Raw genomic sequence first — 22,975 nt, forward strand, 5'->3', positions numbered from 1 at the left:
TGAAAAAGTTAACATCTGGATGCCATCACGTGTAAACCTGTTTCAATATTAAGCAGCTCAGAACATCAATAAAGATCCTTTTTGTTGTTTCTAACATCAACCATTTGGTTCCATAGATATTTTTGAATTCTATCGATGGTTGTTAGATTCTGCCTCTGGATACCTGAGCAGCTGGTCCTTTGGGATTTTTGTGCCTTGGCAAGACCTCCAATATTCAGCCCACCTGAAACCATACACAGCTACTAATGAGCCTGAATCCTGTTTTAGCCCAACTATCCTCATCTGAGTGGGAAGCAAGATGATCTCAAAAGATGTGCACATATCTATATAGCTGCACTGGTCAGGTTTTCTATCTATACTATTTTTTCTACCACCTGACATTTTGTGCTGTGAGTTGAGGCACCACAGCTCCATCTCCTGGTCCCCTATCACACTGCAGCTTAAATGTGGATCAATTCTCCCAAGTACAGTTGTTGTTTTCTTGTCAAAAATGTACAACTCAAAGTATTTCATGAATAAATATCTGAGGTGCATCTTATATGAGAGCTCATTATTTTGTCTTTCTAGTATGTTATTAGTTTGCTTTTTGTTTTCAGTGCCAGAGAGAAAGAAATCACATAAGCAGATGTCATTATGCCCCCCCTCCAAAAAAAAATAAAAAATGAAAATAAGCATAGTCAACATAAATTATAAGTTTTATCCCATTTAATATTTTACTCTTGTCTGCATTCGTGTTGGGGAATTATAAATGCAGACTTTGCCCATGCAAGTATGTCAGGAACCTGGCACCTTTAATTGTAAGGCTTGTCATTAGCCCACATGGTATAGTGTATTTATACCTTCTCCTAGCTGGGAAAGGACAGTGTGTGATGGCAACATGACATGTCTAAAGGCTTGCAGCCAGTAATTATTTGAATTCACATCTGACTGCTTGAGATACTAATAATTTGCAGCAATCATTCTGAGCTCTCTGCTGCGCTGTCATGCAAGTAAATATCTCAGCTTCTAATGATAGCTATCACATTAACAGAACTTCACCTAAGTGCCAATTTATGGCACCTGGCAGATGTCATGGCAAACTCTGATCCATTTTGTGTACAGCCTCGATCAGCACAAGGGACAGCAGATGACTGGAAGCAGCATGCACACAAAGGAATATGTATATAAGAAAAACGTGTTTGCTGAGGGACATATGATTGTTAAAAAAAAATGGCTGGATGAGACAGTCTGAAGGCTATATTCAAGTTAGAATAGAATTTTTTTCATATTCAACCTCTTCAGAGGAGTACATGTGTGAAATAGAAAGGAAAAAAGAAATGTGATTGCCCTTTATACCTGAAATGGTAATTCTAAAAAAAAAAAAAGCATGCACAAAAGTTTTTACAGACTTACTTTGATTTAAAAAAAATGCAATAACATAAAAAAAAAAATACTAAAAAAAAAACAAAAACAAAAAGAGATGTTTGGGGATTTAGAAAAAACACAAAGCGGTGCATAACTCTGAGATGAAAGTAAAAAGGAAAAGGTTTTCAAATTTATGTGTATCTCTACCATATTTTCTAGAATCCCCTTTGGTCCCAGATACTGCTGGGGGTATTTCTCTATTTCGCTACTAGCTTTCTACATCAACAGACTGAAGTTTCTCCTTATGCTTCTTTGTAACGACGGTATCACTCAGACGAGATAAAGAGAGCATCTGTGTACAACAGCTTTTAAGCCTTGGCATAGATTCCCAGTCAGATTCAAGTCTAGCTTCTAGCCCATTCCAGCACATGGATATGCTTTGATCTAATTTGTTCCAATGAAGCACTGGCTGGAATTTCTGGGTCGCAGTCATCCTGGAGGAACAATCTTAATCCCAGTCTAAAGTCTTTTGTAATCTAATAGATTTCCATGCTGCATTTCCCTGACTTTAACTCCATCCATTTTGCCTTTATAAATAACAACATTCCTTCTCCTACTACAGGAATGCATCCCCACATTATGATGCTGCCACCATATTGGGGAGCATGTCATTTTCTGTTTTGTGTGTACAGAAAAAATAAATAAATAAAAGTGGTCCCGAGCACATTCCTCTGTGTTTTTGCTGTGTTCCCTACATGGCTTGAAACCAAAAACAGGACTTATCTTAGCTTTCTTTGGACAGTTTTCCCACATAATCATAAAGGCCAGAATTGTGGTGTGGTGGGACAATTTGAAATGTTTTTACTCTGTTTGTTTCACCTGTAAGGCTGAGAAAATGTCTGAGTGAGGGGTGGTTGTAGACAAAACATACTTATTCCCATGACAAGCCAAATTGTTTCTCAAGGTTTGCTAAAGTGCGTGTAATTTTTTTATTTTTTTACTCTGACACAGCCTTCACAGTGTTTTCATCAACATAAGTAAGGGAGGCAAACTGTCTAATCAGAACAGGGCAGACCATTGTGCTGGTGAGACGTTGTGAATGTCTTGTTCTCAATTTACTTTGCAAAGTAAATAAAGTGCTGACTGAGTAAAATCCATCGATCTCTGTTAATTTAACTGAACTGTATAGTTGAATACTTTTTTCCACTCTACAGTGTAGTGAAGACTAAAAGTTGACAGGTGAACAGAACTGAAAACCTGAGCTAAGGATCTCTACACAACTTATTATAAATGACCATAAGTAACATTCTGGGTGCTCTACAGATAAATACTTTTCATGTTTCTATTGTTCACAGATGCTCTTCCTTTTCTTTTTCTGAGGCTTTTAAAGATCAGGTGACTATATCCTAAGATTTAATTACATATTGATCCGATTTACTATTCAAGTGAATTGTGGCAGCGATTGGTGTACCTGGATCTTATTCAGGGTTGTTAGGAACTGGACGAAATGCAGCTAAACCTTTTTAAGATTTTTTTTGTAAAAGTTCAAATTAATAATGATTCTCTCATAGCTATGCACTACTTTATGTTGATATATATATATAAAAAAATAAAGGAAATCCATAAATATTTCTGGTTTTTATGTTACAAAATGCCTGAAACGTTCTGCGTGACACCGCAGCACTTCTCACTTGCATTCACTGATCCATGGAGAATTATGCAAAATGAAAACTGAAATTAAAAGCAAATCATGCCAACAGATGTAGGAAGGCATGCTTCTGTCATGCCATGTGAAGCCAGACTCCAGTTTAGTAAGTGGGTCTGAGACAGCAACATCTTCACATTAAAGAAAGGGTTACTGTACCACGCTGTGTCAGTGAAGTACTGCACTAGATGCTCCACTTCTAGCCAAAGGCGTTTTGCAGTGAGGAGGCAAAGGCAGAGAAGAAAGAATGAGGGAGGTTCAATCACATTCAGATTTTTTTTTTTTTTTGAGAGAAGAGAGTAGACTTTAGGATAGAATAGGTTTAGAAGACAGCGTGGATAAAAATAGCTGCAGGTTAAAAGCAACAGACCACAAAAAACACATTTTTATTGGGCTGGATATGTTTTGATCCAGAAGTAAAAGAAAGCTGGTTTCAAAAAAAGGTCACATGTTAGGTGAAAAAACAAACTTACAAAGTTGTGTGTAGTTAAGATTATTGTAATCAATTTTAATGTCTTCTTCTTAAGTATGAAAAAGCTCTTTTGGTGAAATTCCTTTCTAATTTGTTCAGAAAAGGAGATGAAGCCAGTGTTTTCCATTATCCACCTTTCACTGTGCAATATTTGTTTATTTTACCAGCTACACTATAAGGCCTGATTACACTGCAGCTAAATGCATTTACTAAAGACTGAGCTACATCCATATATGAAAAAAATAATCATAGGAACATCTGACATTGAAAAAACCCAAAATGTACTAAAATAAATGTACCTTGGCTACATTTTTTCCCTCATTCTCTATCATCCAAGGCTGAGTCCTGGTGAGATGTGTAAAAAGAAAGCAGCGTGGGCTCTTTTATTTGTTTCTTTCTTTACTCTGTTTTTCACTCAGATGTATGAATTTTCAGAGGGCTATTCAGCCATTCTTATTGTTCTTTACCTACCTTGTCTACCCACTAACACATCTGCTCTGCAGACAGAAAAGCTTTGTTCTTATACTACAGAAGTTGAAGTGGTTTTGACAACAATCCCAACGTTTCTTCTGTCTTGTCATTTCTAATAAAGTCAAAGTGTTTCACTTTGAAGATTTTAGATTTATATCCAAAGCAAACTCTATGTTATGTATGTATTACTCTTCAAGTATTCAAAACTGTATACATGGCCTGATGCTAAGATGGTATTTTATTCTAGGCCATCACAAATTGAAAGTATCCCTGCTGTAAATACAGGCCTCATGCTGCGTGCAGACCGAACACATTTCAGGTGTCAAAATTGCGTCAAACACCTCGGCTTGGACACTTGCACGCTTTGAAGTCAGATAGGTGTCAAGAGCGTTGTTAAAGCATTTAACCATGTCAAGCAAAGTGTGTACAAAGTTGCCTGATGTGCGCTTGGAGGAGTTGCACTGTTCCTTTTCTTTGCCAGTTTCTTGTGTACAATGGCAGATGCAATCGAGAGAGGGGCTTGAATGTACTTGCTGTAAAGGGTATTTTTAATTTTTTTCTTTTTTTGAAGCAAGAGAAGGCAACTCAAAAATCATCCGTGCTGGTAGTTTTTTCTTATGATCGTACTTTTAAATATTGTTTTAGTTGTTCTGAGTGGCAGAGCCCCACAAACACAAACCTCCAAACCAGCCAGGCTATCTTGGATTTCCCGCTCTTGTTTGTAGCGGCTGAAAGGAGATCAGCTCTATAGGAGGAGAGTATGCGGCTTGGATGCAGTGACTTTGTTTCGATACAATTGCGCAGTTTGCATGGCCACATACTGTTGTTTGCTAACATCTCTTTGCACAGCACACATTGTTGCAGAGGTTTAAAATTATCAGGGTCGTATTTCCTCCTTTTCTGCTGACTTTTGTTGTAGCATCAGAAAACGAGGCATTTTATTAGGCCTACTTATTCAGAGACGCAAGCACAAACGATTAGCTTTCTGCAGATGTTTACAGAAACAGTTCTATTTCTTTGTGCCTGCCCCCCAGGCGCGGCACGCCTCACCTATTGAAAACTTCTGCATTAAACCATACATACACCTCTGACGTTTGATGTAGAGCACCCTCAGTCTGAATGCAGTATTAGAAGCCATCATTTCATGTACATTATTTGTTTTCTTTTTTCTCTGTATTTATTTACCACCTTTTTTAGTCTACATTTTCACATGTTTTAATAGAATATTAGTATTATTATTCCAAAAAAGTAAAAAAAAAAAAAAAAAAAAAAAACACCAATCCACTGGTTTTTTTTTCCAAAGTATAAAGGAAGTTTCGTTTCTCTTCCAGGAAGCTTATTCATTTCAAAATTTCCGTTTGTTTTTATTGAAAAAGCTATGACTATGACCTGGATGACTGAAAATCTTCACCAGCATATAGTATTATTGTATAAGTATTTTAACAATTTAAGATGATATGCTCTAACTTTCAGGTTTGTGCATAATTTGCCTCCTTGCTCTCTAGGAATTGTGCATTCTGTCATAAGGCAACATGACCAATAATAGTCCAAAATGTTTTTGAATATGAAGGTTAGAAAAAAAGTTTAAAATAACCAATTTATATAATTTTTTTTTTAAGCTTTTCTATCGTCACTACACTGTCACAAGTAGAGAACAACGAAATGAAACGAACTCTGCATTTAACTCATCCCCTTGGGGAGCATTGGTATTCCATTTTGCGGCGCCCGGGGAGCAGTGTGGAGTTAAGGGTCTTGCTCAAGGAGCCAGAATGGCAGTCTGTGGGAGTGGAGCTTGAACTCAGAACCTCTAGATTCCAAGCACAATGCCTTAACCACTAGGCCACGTTCCCCTGCATGGCTTTATGCCCGCTTTATTTGTGTAGTAAATTTTTTTAGCATGTCTACATAGAATTTATGCAGATTTCTTAGTTTTTATTCCACTAATATTTATCTTTGTTTTGACTCCACTGTAGCTCTATTTGCATAACAATGCTTTAAATAATAAAAAAAATAATCCCTAGAAAAGAACAAGAATGAGACAATTACTATAACATTAAAATTTCAAACAATGCTTGACAAAAATGTATCCAACCGTTGACATGAAAATATCCTCTAGGTGTAAAAATGCATGTTTATGCCCAAGATAAAGATGTAATTAAATTGAAATATGGTTATTCTTTTTCAGTAAGCTTAGCCCATTTTTTGCTCCATGTTAGAAAAGAGGCAGCAAGGAATGTTAGTGACTCACTGGGTCTGCGCTGGGGCATGCTGGTACGGATCAAGCCCTGGTGCTGTGCCTGCCAAGGGGACAGCGAGGGGGTGGGCAGCACACCCTATGCAGAGCAAAGACACAAAGGACAAAAGGTATGACACTCCCATGCACATACTTACAGACACACAGAAAGTCCTGCTCACAGAAATAAAGGGATTAGGGCATTGTTAGTAAAAAAAACAACCAGTTAAATTAGCACACTACACAAAAGCAAATGGGAGTACATGCAAACCTTCGTCCATGCAAACAATGATACTGTATGTCATGTTGGTCCACATTAAAACAGTTTAAACTAAACACCCCAATATAAACTTACTTGTTATTTATTTAACACTTCTGTTTTCTTTAGTTATTCTCCTGAAATGGTATTATCTGATATTAAGTCAAAATATACAAGGTCGGCTGCAGAGTGACTGAAGGCTTTTACTGGCAGCATGGTTACTTTTCTTTAAAGTTTAGGCTTGGCTTAGATCAGAAAATCCTTTTTATGTTGTGAATGACTTTGCTATTGGCATCCAAGCCTGGAGTTTGATAATATTTAATGGAGAAAAAAAATATAATTTTTCAACGGAAGAAATGCCTGTATGGAACTGACATTTCAAAAAGATCTCAGCAAGACTTCACTTCAAGCTACATCTGCATTGTCTTACTTTATGTTGGACAATTGTTCATTTACTCAAAGAAGGGTTTTAAAGACATCAGAGTCAAAAAAAAAAAAATATTAAATATGAATATAGTGTTATTGCTCTGGTAGTTTTTCAAGCTGAAGTACCACAGTCATTAAAGGAAAACTATGAATTTTTGTCCGATAAAGCATAATTTTATGGCCAGCTTTGGATCCAGCTGTGACCCAATGAAGCATGAACTCTATAGACCCCTGAAAGTGTGCTGTGGTACAATGCACCATTATACTAGTAATATACTGTATTCTTTTAGCCCTGCAAGTTACTAGATGGAACTTCAATGGATCTAAAACGTTTTTAGGGCTTATCCTTGCATTAGTATTGTACAGCTTATTTGCTTTCCTGTTCCATACAAGAAATGCATGAAAACCAATGGATAAATGTCAAACAGTACAAACCTTTAAAGGAGATGACAAATTAGATCAAAGTAACAAGAACCAACATATCTGATGGAACAAAAAAAAAGAAACAACAAAAATCAGGGTAATGTTATGTCTCCCCTATTAATGCCGAAATGAGGCTCTTACAGAAAACAAAAGGTATGGTTCTGTCAAAATGCTGTTAGCAGCAGACAGAAATGACAGGGTATAACCAAAGCAGCAGGGCCGCCATAAAATTGACTGAATTTTCCACCATACAGGTTGCCAAATTGACAGAATAATGACCATCTAGGCACTATGTGGGTGGCCCCAGCATTAAATGGGTGCTTCCTCACTATTGATGCGTGTTTTTGCAGGTTATTTTAACATATACACTTTAAAAAAAAAATTTAAAAAAAAAAAATATATATATATATATATATATATTTTTTTTTATATATATATATATATATATATATATATATATATATATATATATATATATATATATATCCATGTTGGTGACATCAATGTAGAAATACAGAAAGAACAGTTTTCAGCTCTCTAGCAGCTATAGCCGACACCATTTTGGAGCCCTCCCAGTGTGATATGTGAAGGGAAAGTGCTCTCCATGTCCTTTATTGAACACCAACAACAGTTTCAGCAGGAGGTCCCGTTACAAACTTCAAACTTTCCTTTAAGGCTTCATTTTCAGACAACCAGGCAAGTAGAACAAAAAAGTAAGTATGAGGGCTTGTGAACAATTCTGACAGGATCTGGCAGCTTTATTAGAGCTGTGCAGCAGCTCAGACTGACATTTTTTTTTTTTTTTTTTTGTACTTCCTATCATTGTAAATGCTCCCAAGTGAAGAGCTGATAGAGCATCTCGAATGTCTGGTGACAGAAAGTGAAGGTTTGAAGTTATTCTTTTAATATAAAATTAGTAATATCTATTAGAACTTGTGTGTTGTTGGCTGGGCCTCCACACCCAATATGAACCATGGCATTGGCACAATGAAGGTGGGCTAAATAAATGCACCTCCTTCTAAGTCACCTCATAAGTGTTCAATAAGGTCAAGGTCAAATATCTGTGTGAGACACTAAGTTTGTTTTTTTTCTGCAGCCATGAAGTAAATTTTAAAATGCATTGGTTTGGTTATATGAGCTTATGACAATACAGCATACCACTCCCACTGCAAGGCATAGTAGAGGCATCATAATGCTTAGGGGATTATTTTCTTAAGAAGGCACACGGAAGGTGAGCATTGATAAATGGAGCTAAATACAATATAACCATGTTAGTAACCCAGAGGGTAACGAAACAACTGCGGGAGGGAAAAAGAAAGTGTTTAAATTCCTCTTTTGGCAGGTTTATGACCCATACAAACAACATAGAAACAACAGAAAGCCATTTAAATGAAAATTTTATAAATTAATACATGCTGTCATTGATAAATGATTAACAAATATTCTATGAAATAAATACATGTCAACATGAAGTATAACGAAAAAAGCTTTGAAGACATTCGATCTTATTTGGTTTTAATTCATTACAAGATGTACTTATTCATTTGATAATAGAGTTAAATCTCTTTTGACACTTATTTTGCAAAGCTGCTTTACCTATTTCAGTGACTTTTATTTTTAACCCTTTTTTTAAGTTGCAGCTCTTTTTATTTCATGTTCTTATGTTTAGATCAGGGAGCAGAGTTTTATCTGAGTGGCGGCTTGTGTTGCCGGCACTGATCTTTATTTATTCACTAAATTGCTGATAGGCTGTTGGTAGTACATGGTGCAGTGAAGTCCCCAGCCACCATATTGGTACTCCCCAGTTGGACTGGTCAGAATGTAAACAAGACGTGTGCTACAGCATCGAACAACGATGATGTTCTCATTTTCAGGGGGGCTTCAGACTTTTAAAACAAAGATAAAATCATCATTTTTGACACACACTTGCCGTTTCATAGCACCAGTACAGTAGATTACTGTAACTTAAGGTAAAAAATAGGTACATCACATTGCATACTCAGTATGAGTCTTGAAATCTATAAATCCATGTAATATAACACATACCAATCTATTACAACCAAATCATTTATTTAATGGATCATAATAATACTGCAGTCGAATATTAAAAATATTACACACACTCACAAACGCATACACACTATCGGATGATGTGCCAAAAGTGCTAAATTGATGGCGTACATGCAATATAAATGTATTGATTTAATTGGTAAGGTAATTACATTTTTATGGCATGTCTCTGTGAGAGTGGGGGGTACCAAGATTGCAGCAGGTGACTTCAGTTTGTTCGTCCTATCGGTGATTAAATAGAGATCAGAGGTTGCAGGTTACAGATAGACCCCTCCTGAAGCGGCTTGTCAGGCTCAGCAGCAATGGCTGGGAAAATTGTGAAAATATCCCTTTCTAAGGCAGAGAATAAACTTTTAAGATTATTTGATTCTTGAATGTGTGTTAGTTAGATTCAAATGTCTACTCTATTCATGAACATCCCTACTTATTAAAGAAAGTGGTTTGGGTTCCTCAGCACCAGATCATCTTCCCTCCTACCCCCAGAGAAGGCGCCTGATTGCATTTTTGGCTTATTTAAGACTATTTGTTGTTCGGTATCTTTTCTGAAATTTAAAATAAAATTGGAATGAGATAAATGTTCGACTTTGATTGATAGTTACTGTAGCTCATCTTCACACTTGCAGCCACGGTACAGTTGCAGTTCCACAAATATTAAATACACAAAACCAGAGCAAATAGGATTCAACCAAACCAATAAATTTCTTTTTTTTTGAAGAATCTATTTTTTTTCTTCAGCCCTTTGAAAATCATCAAAACACTAAATAATGAAGGCTTGTCCCGTTTTTTAACATCTCCAGTGTCCTGCACAGACATTTTTGGGGGCAGGGAAAACGACAACTTATACATCGCATTGAGCCGCCAACAGCCAAGCACTGCCTGATGCTGAAGTTTAACAATCTTCCGCAGTCCATAGGTAGCAATGCAACATTGTCTTATCTAATTTTATATAAAGTAAATAATATGTAGTATTGTTATTTCGAGGTTAAAAACTCTCATTCCACTGACAGATCATCTTATTTCCCTTTTCAGATTAGGGGTGAATACAGCTATTTTGAGAAAGATTTACATTTTTTAGGTAATTTTTTGCAGTACAAGATGTCAGTCAATAAACACAGAACTCAAAAATTCAGCTTAATCTAGACAGCCCAATTTAACTGAATAGAACTTTATTAAAGTTATTTTTACTAATTGGGATAATTTGGCCTTATGTTTGTTTTCTAATGAAATGTTTAATGAACAAAAGGTAACTTGTGTGCTGTTGTCATAAAAACTTCAAATAGATGTCATCAGGAGGTCCCTGACAGGGACCATTACAGCAAATCAATAACTACTCTATAAAATGTGTTGAGTTAAATTTCTTTCTAATTAATTAAGAGTTGCATTGTAAACATTTTATTGCCGCCTGGTAGAGGCCAGTAAAGACGTTATGCTATGAACTAACCGGTTGGTGAAGGAGGTAAATATGCTTGTTTAGTTACCTGGACGGTTTGCTGGTCCTTTACCAGGCAAAGACTGTATCGTGGTGGTTCTATATGTCATGGGGCAAAATTACAAAAATCTAGACTCTTGGTTTGATAGGCTTTTTAATTCATAAATGGTATTTTGGGCCATAGACTAAGAAAAGTAAAACAAAAAATTATTTTAGCAGGGCTTTTTTTATCAAGAGGGGAAAAGGGAACGAGCTCTAGCACCAACTACTGTTTATCTGTGCTTGTGCCTGAACATCACCCATTAAAAAATAATGCAATATAGCATTTATTGCGCTTATTATTTTTCTGTAAGACCAGTCATAACAATGATGTCATATCAATTTGTATTTTATAAGATTTGCGCTTGCCTTGGATAAATAATATGCATATCAGTATAACTTATGTTTAAAAAAAAATCACGATCAGATTTCATAGGTTTGAGCTTCCTGCTGTCACGGTTGCTAGGGAACCGAAGCTACGCTGTGGTGAGAGCCCAAGTCTGCCAATGAAGGCTTAACAGTCCCAATTCACAGCTTATAAGTTATGGCCTTTGTCGTTTTGAAGGACTTGGACCATGGGTCCTTTGAAGGCTAAAGCTCCTGAATTTGGACACAGCCTGAAAAAAGTTGAATAAATGTAGAAAGATTCTGCAAAAGGCCAAAAAAACAACAACAATCAATTCTTTTTTTCTTCTTCTGTTCATTGCTTTGCTAGGTCCCGTTTCCTCTACATCACTGACCAGCGCCTCCACAAACACATGAAACCCCGCCCCCTCATTTGAATGAACATGAAATAAAAAGAGCTGAAAACGAAAACAAGAGTTGAAAAATAAGTCACTGAAATATGCTAAATAGATTTACAAAATAAGCGCCAAAAGCATAAATCTCTACTATGAAATAAAAAATTAAGAAATATGATGTCAAAAAATGTCAAAATATCTAATAAGTTTTACTTCAAGATGACATTGATTTATTTAATAAAATATTCATCAATATCTTTTCAATAGCATCCTTCATTTACAGTATTTATCCATGTATTTATTTATACGTTTCTAATTACTATTTAATTTTGAACAAAATGCCTCTCGATAATAAACAACGTGGACTGGGAATTCCTGACACATAAATGTTCTCCTAAAAAACTCTGAATTTGAGATGTTGTAAACTTTGAGGTTTTTGACACTGAGGTTAGTTTTGGACACAATGTGAAAAGGTTCATGAATTATCAGCCATTTTAAAATGTATTGTACAATTTCATTTTAATAAATATTTACTCATTAATAATGGTCTGCTAGATGAAATGGTATATGAAATTATCTGGATGTAAAATAGCTTTAATAGACTAAAATCAGTTTGGGAGTCAAATGCAACTTCTGCTGTTAATAGTTAATGCCATCCTATGGTAAGTCTATTTAGTAACACAATGGAGAAAAAAGAGAAGTGTGAAAACTTTCCCTACTGTTCAGTTTCTTCTCATACAAGCATTACAAAAGAGAAAAGACAAAACCTAAACACACAAAGACTGCCTCTAGCTGCCACCTCCGGTGTATAATCTATGCTTCACCAGATTGTTGGCTTAGTGTTCTGGACCTTTTACTCTTCCTCTTAAGATGTGTTAGTCAGCCTCTTATGTTCCTTAAGCGGATAGTGTGAAAGTAGGACAAGATTTTAAAAGCCATGTTAAAGTTCCCATGGATGATCCGCAATATACTTACTTTCTTGACAATATGGTGGCTCTAACAGTCTTATTCTGCTTGTTTGGCTGCTCTAATCCATCCAGCTTTACCGTATCAAGCTATTGTTAATACCCAGGTCTGACCACAGTGACTCACTCCACTGACTTTAGCAATTAAATCCTCACCTATCAAACACCAAGTCTGTATAAAGCAGGGTGCATATGTGTTGGCCTGTCTGCAAACGTGAGAGCAGAAATAACAACAGGATATGGGAGGGGAGAACCTTCCACCTACAGCTAAACACTGATCATTTTCTGCACATTTCTTACTGTCAGTGACAGTAAATTGATCCAATTACAGTAAAAGTTAACATTGGAGAAGTGAGACAATCTCAATCTCAAAAGAAAAAAAAGAGGGACAGACACAGCAAGAACAAAGACCACTGAAGCGCAGGCAAGCCAGAGAGAAGGAGCAGAAGTGATAAAAACAGACACCAAGAGAGCTTTGAGAAAAGAAGTAAAGAGCATGTTTGAGAGGCAAAGAGGGAGTAGGAGGGTGGCTGTAATTATCCTCTCTGTCTGACACTGATGTAACACTGCTTATTCTGCTGCCTTTTGTTTCATTGCGGCTGCTCATCTGCATCTTTGTTTATCTGGGTTATAAGCAAGGTCGGCTCTCCAGTCCTCATTCGGCTGAACTCATTGTTCAGTCACATTCACCGAGCGTGCTCCCCACTCAAGCACAAGAGATACGTGTGGCATTCCCTGCTCTCCCACTTACACACAGGCCACAGAAACACAGACAGAAAAACACAAAGCTGCGCTGCTTTCTATTGTGGTAAATGACTAAAATGATACCACCTAGGTTTTAGTTGCTGCAGAAGAAAGCGACAACGGAAACGGCATTTGTGCTGCCGTGATTCCTCTGGGGAGCTGCTCACAAAGATTATTGCTCTACAAGTGATATTTAAGTGGCTTCTAATGTGATGCATGGTGTGCGACGAGCAGCAGCAAGCCTGACCAATATTGTATGCATTTTCTATATTGACATACAACCTATTCTGCTGTCATAGATTAATTTAGCTTCTCTGAAATGTTGCTGGAAACTAACTTTGGATTGCGTTTAGAGTAAAATGAAATGCTGCATTAAATGTTTCCTAATGTAGTTGTTTAAGATATGCTGCCACATCTTTCATACAGAATCGGAATGCCACATGGATAATTTCCCAACCTTCCTCCTCTTTTCACATTACGTTAAAATTGACATTTCATTTTTATATCCAGGAGCCAGTGTCTGGAGGAACCCCGGAGAGTCGCAGAATCCAAGCAGCTTAAGGTGCAGAGAGAAGTTTTAATGGTGAGGGGCAATTCCAGCAGCCATGCCAAGCCAAGCCACGTCTCCATGTGTTTGTAAAAAGCTTTTTGTTGAAAACATCATATATGCAGTACCAACATGGCTGTTTTTTTTTATAGTCCCTTTAAAGCCTTTAGCACCATGACTTTTACATTGGTTTCCTTTTCTCCTATATCGTCTACATTCTTGATCACTGCTACACTTTATAAATGGTAATGTTCATTTCATTTCACTGTTGTAAGTTGCTCATTCACTGTCATAAGCTGTATGCATCGAAATTTTATTTTGTACACCCTCTGTTGTTCTTGTTTGAAATACATCTTAATGTCTAAATTGATTATTTGGTATATTATTTGATAACTGACTCACTGCCTTCTATGCTAAAATTGCTATGAATCTGCAGTAGTTTGACAGATTTATAGACGGTTATTAGAAGCCTAATGTGGACCAGTTTCAGCTGGAACTTTCAAGGATAGGATATTAACAGAATGAGCTGGACTCAAACCCAGTTAATTATTATACATGGTGTCTACAGGAAGAGCTAAACAACTTCATATTTCATGATGCAAAAATAGCAGCCAAGTACAGGATTTTTTTCTCTTGTTATTGTTGTAAGGGAATTTTAATTATTCTTTTTCAGGTACAAATTAAACTCCTCTCCTCATCTGCTTCTGAGATATTCTGTCAGTCCAACATCTTTTCTGCAAGAAACTGTCGCAGTGGTAAAATGTGGCAAAATGTGTAGATGTATGTGTAAAACTGTTATGTTCCTTTTAGTGAAAAAAATTAACTTTGGGGTGATATCAAGAAAGTCCCTTGTCAATGTGCAGCCACCTACAGCTCAGATGATCAAAATAAAAGAAATAAGAAGTAGTACCCACTCTAAGAAAACTCCAGCTTACTTTTCAGCTAACCAAAAACCAACACCAGGTAACCTTGTCCTGGATGTCAAAATACAGCCTTCAGCACCTAACATATTTTTTCATGTATTTACATGGCTGTTACATTGACATTTCCCTATCACCAAATTACTGTTTCCCTGACAGAAGCAAACACCTCTCTAGGGAAGCAGTGGACCCTGTGAAAAATCGTTTAAGAAGAGTCAACAAAGTGTGAGGTGTTCGCCTAGCCTCTAAATTCTCCCGATAACCATTGGGCCTTGATAATATCAACAAAAGGCAAGCACGATTTACAGACACAAGATACAGAGCCCAATAGCTTTACTGGTTCAATTCAGAGTGTGATTCCAGAACTCTCTATGTACATTTTAATCTCTGAAACCCAGATAAGGCTGATACAAACACGCAAAAAATTGCTTTTGGTTATGTATACACATTTAATTAAAAAAATGTAGAAAAAATATAACCTTTAATTTTGGTGCATTTATCTAAAATCTTTGTTGACATGTATTCTCACCAATGCTGTTAATAGCTTGTACAACCTAATTAATCCAAAAATAGACTCAATCTTCTCCTTTAACATGTTTTCAAGCCTATAGAGAAAGGGATCTTTAACGGTTCTTCGTACAACGTACAAATTTGCGTCATTGATCTTCCATCATACTTAATTGTGAGCATGAGGTTATTAGCTACATATTCATGCCTTATTTCTCACCGAACCCAGCTAATGTTTGTTACTAAAAAGGTTGATCTTTTTTTCCTAACCAAAGCACACAGCTCTACTGTAGATACTCTGTGCCTTTCTATCAAACAGATCAGTGTGTGGATGCAAAACAACTTCCTCCAGTTAAATACAGATAAAACTGAGATAATTCTCTTTGGATCACAAAAACCTAGAGAACCTATCATTGGAGTCTTTCATTAGAAGTAAAAAATCAAGTTATAAATCTCAGAGTACTCAGACCTGAATTTCAAAAGTTATATTCAGTCCATTACATCAATGGCCTATTACCATCTAAAAAACATTACTAAAATAAAAGTGTCTAAATCAGACTTGGAGAGATTAATCCATGCACTTGTCTCCTGCAGGTTAGACTATTGAAAAGACCTGTTCACTGGCCTTTCCAAGCAATCTGTTAGACAACTGCAGTTTATCCAAAATTCTGCAGCTTAAGTCCTCGCCAGAACCAGGAAATATGACCAGATTAGTTCAGTGCTCCGGTCTCTGCACTGGTTTCCTGTTGCACAGAGAATAAACTTTAATACAGCTCTACTTTGTAAAACCGAAGGTCTGGAACAGCCTCTGAGGATCTAAAACAAGCCTCAACCCTGACTCTGGCCCCATTTACACTACCCCCCCGAAACCGATCCGTGTCAAGTCAACCATTTACACATCAAGCTAGCATGGTTCCTTGCCTCCTATAGGCGGTCCATGATACTACAGCTCTCAGGGCGGGAATTACGCAAACAAAAATGGTGACGCCCTTGACATTCAGCAACATATGTGTCTGGATTGCGTCTTCCACCCTAATTTCAATGAGAGCCTCGGTCTTTGCATCATCCCAGGTTGCACTAGGCTCTTGACATGCCATTTATTGTTAATAGGCTGGGAACAAGTTGGTGTTGTGAACAGTTGAAGAGATCTGTGAATTACAAAGCCGGACATGCCGTACAACCGGCGAAATGAGTCAGCTGACTGTAAATAGGAGATGACGCGGTCTGCTCATGCCCTCTTCGTCATCAGAGAACTGAGCCACAACTGAACTGTGCCAAGCCCTACTGTTGAAATAGTACTAGATTTAGCACGATTCGGTTGTATCTGGCATGGTCCAGTTCAGTTGCGTTCCATTTACACTCAACAGTTATATCAATTACAGTGCTCAGACTGTTCCAGGCATGGTTTCAAAAGGGTAGTATAAATAGGGCTTCTGTTTAAGTCCAGATTAAAAACATACCTATTTAGGGTTACCTATGGTGATTGTGTATTTTAACTACTTTTAATCTATAATATATATATTCTTTATATATTTGTATTGATTGAATTTGTTTTATTGTGTTTGTATTGTTGGTGTAGCTGTGAGGCACATTGAGTTGCCTTGTACATGAAATGTGCTGTATAAATAAAGTTGCCTTGCCATGCTTACTTCAAATCACAGCTCCTTTTAACAATCTTCACAAGTTTACACTTGATAAGTACAAACAGAAAATGCTTTCTCTCTGCTCCCTCAAAAACACTTGAAGACTCTTTGCTGCTGTTTTCGAAAAATGAAGTCTGAAGATATATAAATATATATCTTTACTTCATTTTCAAACCTGCATGTAGTGACATAACTCAGAAATGTACTTTTGTGTCACACCATATTAACAACTACACGAAACAGGAAGTTACAGATTTTTTAATTCTCTCCTACTATTTATTTTGATCAAATCAAAAATGGTTTAATCAAATTAAAACACTACAGTTTAGTTATAATTACCTTAAAATTGATTGTAATGGTTACAAATAATTTTACCAAAGCTTATTCTATTAAAATCTGTTTGTTTTTTTTAACACCCACTGAATCAATTTACTAATGTCAAGGTTTAGAAGAGTGTGAGATTCCACTAAATCAATTAAAGTTAATTAAATTCTAGGTCTGTCTACTTCTTTGAGTCCCAACGATTTGGTCTGAGTTTTTAAAAAAATTGAAAATGGGATTAAAGATATTAGCAGCTGGTCTTTATCTTGTCTGATTTTTTTTAGATTAGCCTTCAACATAATAAAGGAGCAAAAAAAACAAGAGCATAATCAACTTAAAATTTACAGAAGGAACACTGATGCAAAGCTTGCTTGTCATGTTTGTCTAAAACATAGATCTTCAGAGGATGATACATTTCTGTTTTTTTTAATCAGTTTTCTCTTCTCTTTTTACTTGTCACAATGTAGCAAAGGCTCACAGAGACCCTTTGAAAGCAATAGTAAGCTTAGACAAAGAGAGCGCTGAATAGGTTTTGAGTTTTACCGAGTTATTCTCTGCCAGGTACAACAGGTCAAACACAGGTGCTCTCACTACAGAGATGAAGCCCATCAAGCATAGACCCTGCTTTAATAGTTGCCATGGAAACTAATAAACCATAAACTGCCCCTGCAATCAGGATTACTTTGTAATGTAGATAGTAATCTTGCTTGTGGGTGTGTAAAAACAAAAAACAAAAAACAAAACAAATATATCCCCACTGTAGATAATAATTATAGCAATACACTGCAATAAAACAGAGAAATTAAGCATTTTTCATGATTGTCTTTTGTAAACAAAACATAACATGCCTGTGTGTGTTTGTTACCCTTATAGCTGAGAGCAGATCAATTAGTGTACTGTTTGCTAAGCATGCTGCCTGTGGCACTGCTGCTATGAAATCAATAACTGGCTGAAACCCTGCGTGCCACTGAAGCATGATACTGCAAACAGAAAACACACTCAACTCCATTTCTTTGTCGCTTATTCTATTCCTCCGTTTCTCTTTGTCTTCCTTTATCACCCCAACATTAACACTATACTCCAAGTTAAATTGCTCCTGAGTGATTTTCTTAACTAAACCACAATGTGACAGGCCCACAGACAGTCTAATATACTGATTCCTATTGCTAGGTGGTTGTGGGGTAAATATAATGATATACCCCCCCTGCATGGTCTTTCCTGGGGTGGATGAATGACTTGAGAGGTACTCAACTGATTAACTCACTGTATTGTTGTAGTCACTCACCAGTCTGCCCCTATATAAATTGGAGGGGAGATAGCAAAACCAAGACACGCTTTATTTTACATGTTGACCTTTTAATTTGCTCACTAAATTAAAGCAGACAATCTAAATATATTCTGAAAAGGGGACTAACATGAGTTTTTTTCCACACAGTGCTTTGATTTTATCGTTTAATGCAAATGGAACTCCCCGAAATAATAAAATATTAGAATTAGCAATGTTTGGACTTACAGGATGGCTGGGTGTTCTCCAATATGTCTGGGTAGCCTTATCATAGAGCTGCGTCCGTTTGTCCATCTGTCTTTCTTTCATTTGTAGTGAAGATGAAGCCATCTGTTGTTGGCACTGACATCTAACCTGTCGTCCTTCGTAGGCCTAAAATACAAGTAGGGTAAATAAAAAAACATGGTTTTTAAATAGTGAAAAGGGTGATTCAAGAAGCACATGACAGGCATATTTGTTGTAATCTACATATTTAATATTATACATCTAGGCTTTAACATACGACTACATAGCAGCTAATACTTGGATAAATACGTTCTATACACACATTTACAGTGAGTAGGATTACTGATTAATGTTCACTACCCATATTAAATCTCATACTTTTTAAAGAAAACCAGTTTGAACCTATTTCCTAAACGTTGTCATACCTTAATTTTACTTAAATTAAAAACAAAGTTTGTTCAATTCTTTCCCACCTTTTATGAAAATGCAGATATTTTTCTTTTTTTTGAGCATGTACGATTTTAGATTACGGTATCTCTGTAATTATACCCTCTGTCTCTCACAGCAAGTTTTTGTATGCTGCCTAGTGGCTATGTCTTTCTAGCAGTACAGTATACAGTAATTGTAAGGTTTGAAAATCTAAAAGATAATTTAACAAGTAGGAATTACTGAATAAAGGATTGGTGTAGTCATACTGTAATCTGTAATCTTATCATTTAGGCTTTTCTTTACCAAGAATTATATAATTCTTAAACCTCTTCTAGAATTATATATTCTAAAATCTCGCAAAGCAGTGAAAGTAATAAAACAGGCCTATAGTGAATTGGTGTCTACCTCCTGTTTAGTAAAAATTGTATAATTTTTGCCATTTTCATCTGTTGGAAATTAACCAATTTGGAAAGAAAGCTTATAGATATACGTCAGGGTTTTAGAAACTTCACCAATTATCCAAGTTTTTTTAATGCTTAACTTGACTTGGTTTATATCCCATTCCAACTTTAATGTTTAAAATAAAACAGAAATATTTTTGCATTGTCCACTAGTGGTAATATTCAGTTGTGTGAGCATCAGAGAATATTGTGGGTGTTAAATTAATACCTTTTTATGACTAATCTATAATTAATAAATCAGAGATGTGCTATTATTTTTTTTTGCAACCTGTCTGGTGTATATTAAAAAAAAAACAACATTGATTTAGTTTATGTTTTTTTATAATGTATCAATATGCATGTGGTGTGATGAGATGATGTACCTGACCTCAGATACTGCACCAGTTTAATGTGAAGAAAGCCAGGAGAGCGTACATGATCTAAACTTTGATTAAAATTTGCAAGACATGATTGGAAATTCAAAAAAAGCTATAACCGCTTCAGAGAAACATGATTACATGATAATGTAGACATAATGTCTTAGAGAGTGGCAGAACTACAGGCTAAACCTGAGGCTGCTTTGGTCAAGTAGGACTTTAATAACAATTTTCACTTTCTAATAGCTCTGCTTTCTCTCAGATTTTTCAATCTCAGCCCTCCACACACATATAGATCAAAGGAAGACATTTTGCAGCAACACACACCTCCATTTGTTTTCTTTCTCCATTATGTTGCATTCACTCAGCTGTTACCGACTTTAGCCTCCAAACAGCTTCTAACACCATAACAATTTCAGGAACAAACACCAAGACTTAAACTTTCTAATTCAAGTCGACCAAGCACTCTCCCTGGGCAAAAAAAAAAGCTCCTGCTGAAATTGGTTGTTTCTCTCAGCTAACCCAGACATTAAAACCCACCCTACTCCCCCAGTTTTAAGTATTTTCCTACATATAAGGAAATCAGAGAATGAAAGCACACCATTTTCTGATTTTCTTTGTTGAATTTCCTAAGATAGCCTCAAAACCAAAAAGTAATTTTTCTTTTCTTTTTCTCTTTGTCCTGACAAGTTCACTCTTACAACCTTTACACTCATTATGTTACTCTACAGAACAAAAACCCAGGTACTTTTTTTTTTGATTATTGGGAGTTAAGGTTGTGACAATACTGTGCAGCCTGAAGAGCTGTGGGTGGGTGTTGATCTTAATTGGCCACATAGCATGTCACTGATAAGCTGGTGGATAGGTCCTGCGTTGACATTTTGGTATTTCTCAGTATGGCAGTTATTTGAATAATGTCAGCCACACATATGATTTTTTTCTGTTTTTAAGCCAACCAGAAAACACTAATAAATGTTAGGGTGGAAATGAAACCAGTCAAAATCAGAGAAAATAAATATTGCTTGTAGTGTTGCCACACACAATGAGCAGTGTCTCTGCAAGTCTACTGCTGCTATTAGGCAGCTGAGCAGCAGTCCTGCCATAATAGGCTCACATAATCATTGTATTCTCATTAATATTCTCCTTCTATACAATAAAACCAGAATTCCAGAAACACACTGAATTTATGAAAAGTAATATAAAACAACCCATGTAAAGATAATTAAGATTTTTTCTTAAAGGTATAGTGGAATATGATCTTTTCCAGGTGGATCACCAAAATAAGTGGTCCTTCTTATTTTCAATCATTTTGGTGATATGTTTACATAAGGCCATCTTACGTGTTCGTCCCCATTTGCACGTACCGCTGGTGAATCTGACAAAGTCGAAAATTTGCAAATCTTCTTTTGTAAAGTAAGCTTTTATGAGCGATGCAAACACTGACTTTTAAACAGAGCATGCACGAGGAGAAATGGGCTCGAGCATGCGTCTATTAGGCGTTCCCTCTTGGGAGCGGGTACAGGTTTGTGCATGCGCATTTTTTTTTAATCGTCCACTATACCTTTAAATTGCATATTTACATGATTATCATCATAGCATCATAATGACCAAAAAAAACAGCAGACATGTAAGATATAAAGTTGTGGAGAATTTTTAAGCTGTACTAGAAAATAATAATAATAATAATAATAATAATAATGTTCTAAGTTTTCACACTCTCACAAAGCATTTCTGAATCCACCATCCACAATTGAACTGAGAATTGGACAGCTGTAAATTTACCAAACCACAGCCATTCACCCAAATTGGCCAGGCAGGTGATAGGAAATTCTGCAGAGGTTCATAACTCAGGTGGATAAGTATCTTGAAAGAACATTAACTATACACTCTCCAAATCTCATCTATATGAAAAGGTAGAAGAAAATAATTTGCTGAAGGAATTGCACAACAAGGATTGGGCTGGTGTTATACTACATCCAGGTCAAAACATTACCACATTGCAGCATGGTGGGGGTGGGATCATATTCAGAAACTAAAATACCATCTTTAAACTGTTAACATAAGCTCCTCTCTGATTCTGTCTTTTTTATGTTAAATGATGTGTTGTGGTGTTGGGCTTTATTTAAAACCTGATGGAAAATGTGGAGTGAAGGGGTTTTTTTTGTTTTTTTTTATTGTAGGCGCAACGGGAAAAGCCCACAAGGGCATGCTCTCCTTAAAGTGAAATTTTGTTCCTCCTTCTGTATTGACGTCAATCATGGAAGAATGCCAACATTACTCTGTCTTGCTATCATCACTTACATATCTATTCCACTAAAAGGGCAGCATCCTTCAACGTGCTAAGACAAAAAAGGGATTCAAATGAACTCTAACTTATTTATTTGATCTTAAAATTATTAAAAAGTTATTTAAAGACAATATCAGAAGGATTATATATGTAAAATGTCAGGTTTTGACTCCACTAACAAAAATACAAACTGTAAGGTGAGCTCTGCAGACTGTTTACAACTGAGGCTTGGTAGAAGGTTAAAAATGTGCCCACGAAGGCATGCATAAAACAGTGACTCTTTCCCCATCTCATCTCCAAATAAATAGAGTCATTCAGGCATTAAATTTCTATTAGATTTGATAGCTAACCTGTGTATAATTTTCTCATACACTCTAGCTATTCATTTAATATAATTCTAATCTAAAAAAGGCTTAACTCTAATTTCTTTATTCAAGATATGCAGAACAACAGCGTCTCCCTGCAGTCTACTGAATACATGGCATGAATATTAATCATTTAGTGTGACTTTTTACTTGAATTAGTCCTGTTGATACCAACTCACCATTTGTTCTCGCTGATGATGCTGTTGTAGTTGTTGGCACTGCACAGTGAGCAGAGCTATCGTCTTTTCTCTGCTTCTCAGCTCCTCCCTGAGGACCTGCACTTCCTTAATCAGGGCCTCAATCTGAAAG

The 22,975-nt window shown here is 36.3% G+C and overlaps 1 protein-coding gene across 3 annotated transcripts in view; it reads right to left on the reverse strand.

Moving 5' to 3' along the window:
• The window catches only part of ccser2 (coiled-coil serine rich protein 2), a 69,403-nt gene that overhangs the window by 3,682 nt on the left and 42,746 nt on the right, over positions 1-22,975 (reverse strand). The window contains exons 9-12 of one of the 3 annotated variants that reach the window (XM_015374633.1): positions 22,846-22,968; positions 18,772-18,915; positions 6,241-6,325; positions 3,209-3,248 (exon numbers count right to left, since the gene is read on the reverse strand). In XM_015374633.1, coding sequence (XP_015230119.1) covers positions 3,209-3,248; positions 6,241-6,325; positions 18,772-18,915; positions 22,846-22,968 — 392 coding nt within the window. The remainder of the gene's footprint in view (positions 1-3,208; positions 3,249-6,240; positions 6,326-18,771; positions 18,916-22,845; positions 22,969-22,975) is intronic. The other 2 variants (XM_015374634.1, XM_015374632.1) reach the window with 2 other exon arrangements.

Source organism: Cyprinodon variegatus, unplaced genomic scaffold, assembly GCF_000732505.1.
Source record: "Cyprinodon variegatus isolate N-32 unplaced genomic scaffold, C_variegatus-1.0 Scaffold106, whole genome shotgun sequence".
Taxonomy (NCBI): Eukaryota; Metazoa; Chordata; class Actinopteri; order Cyprinodontiformes; family Cyprinodontidae; genus Cyprinodon; species Cyprinodon variegatus.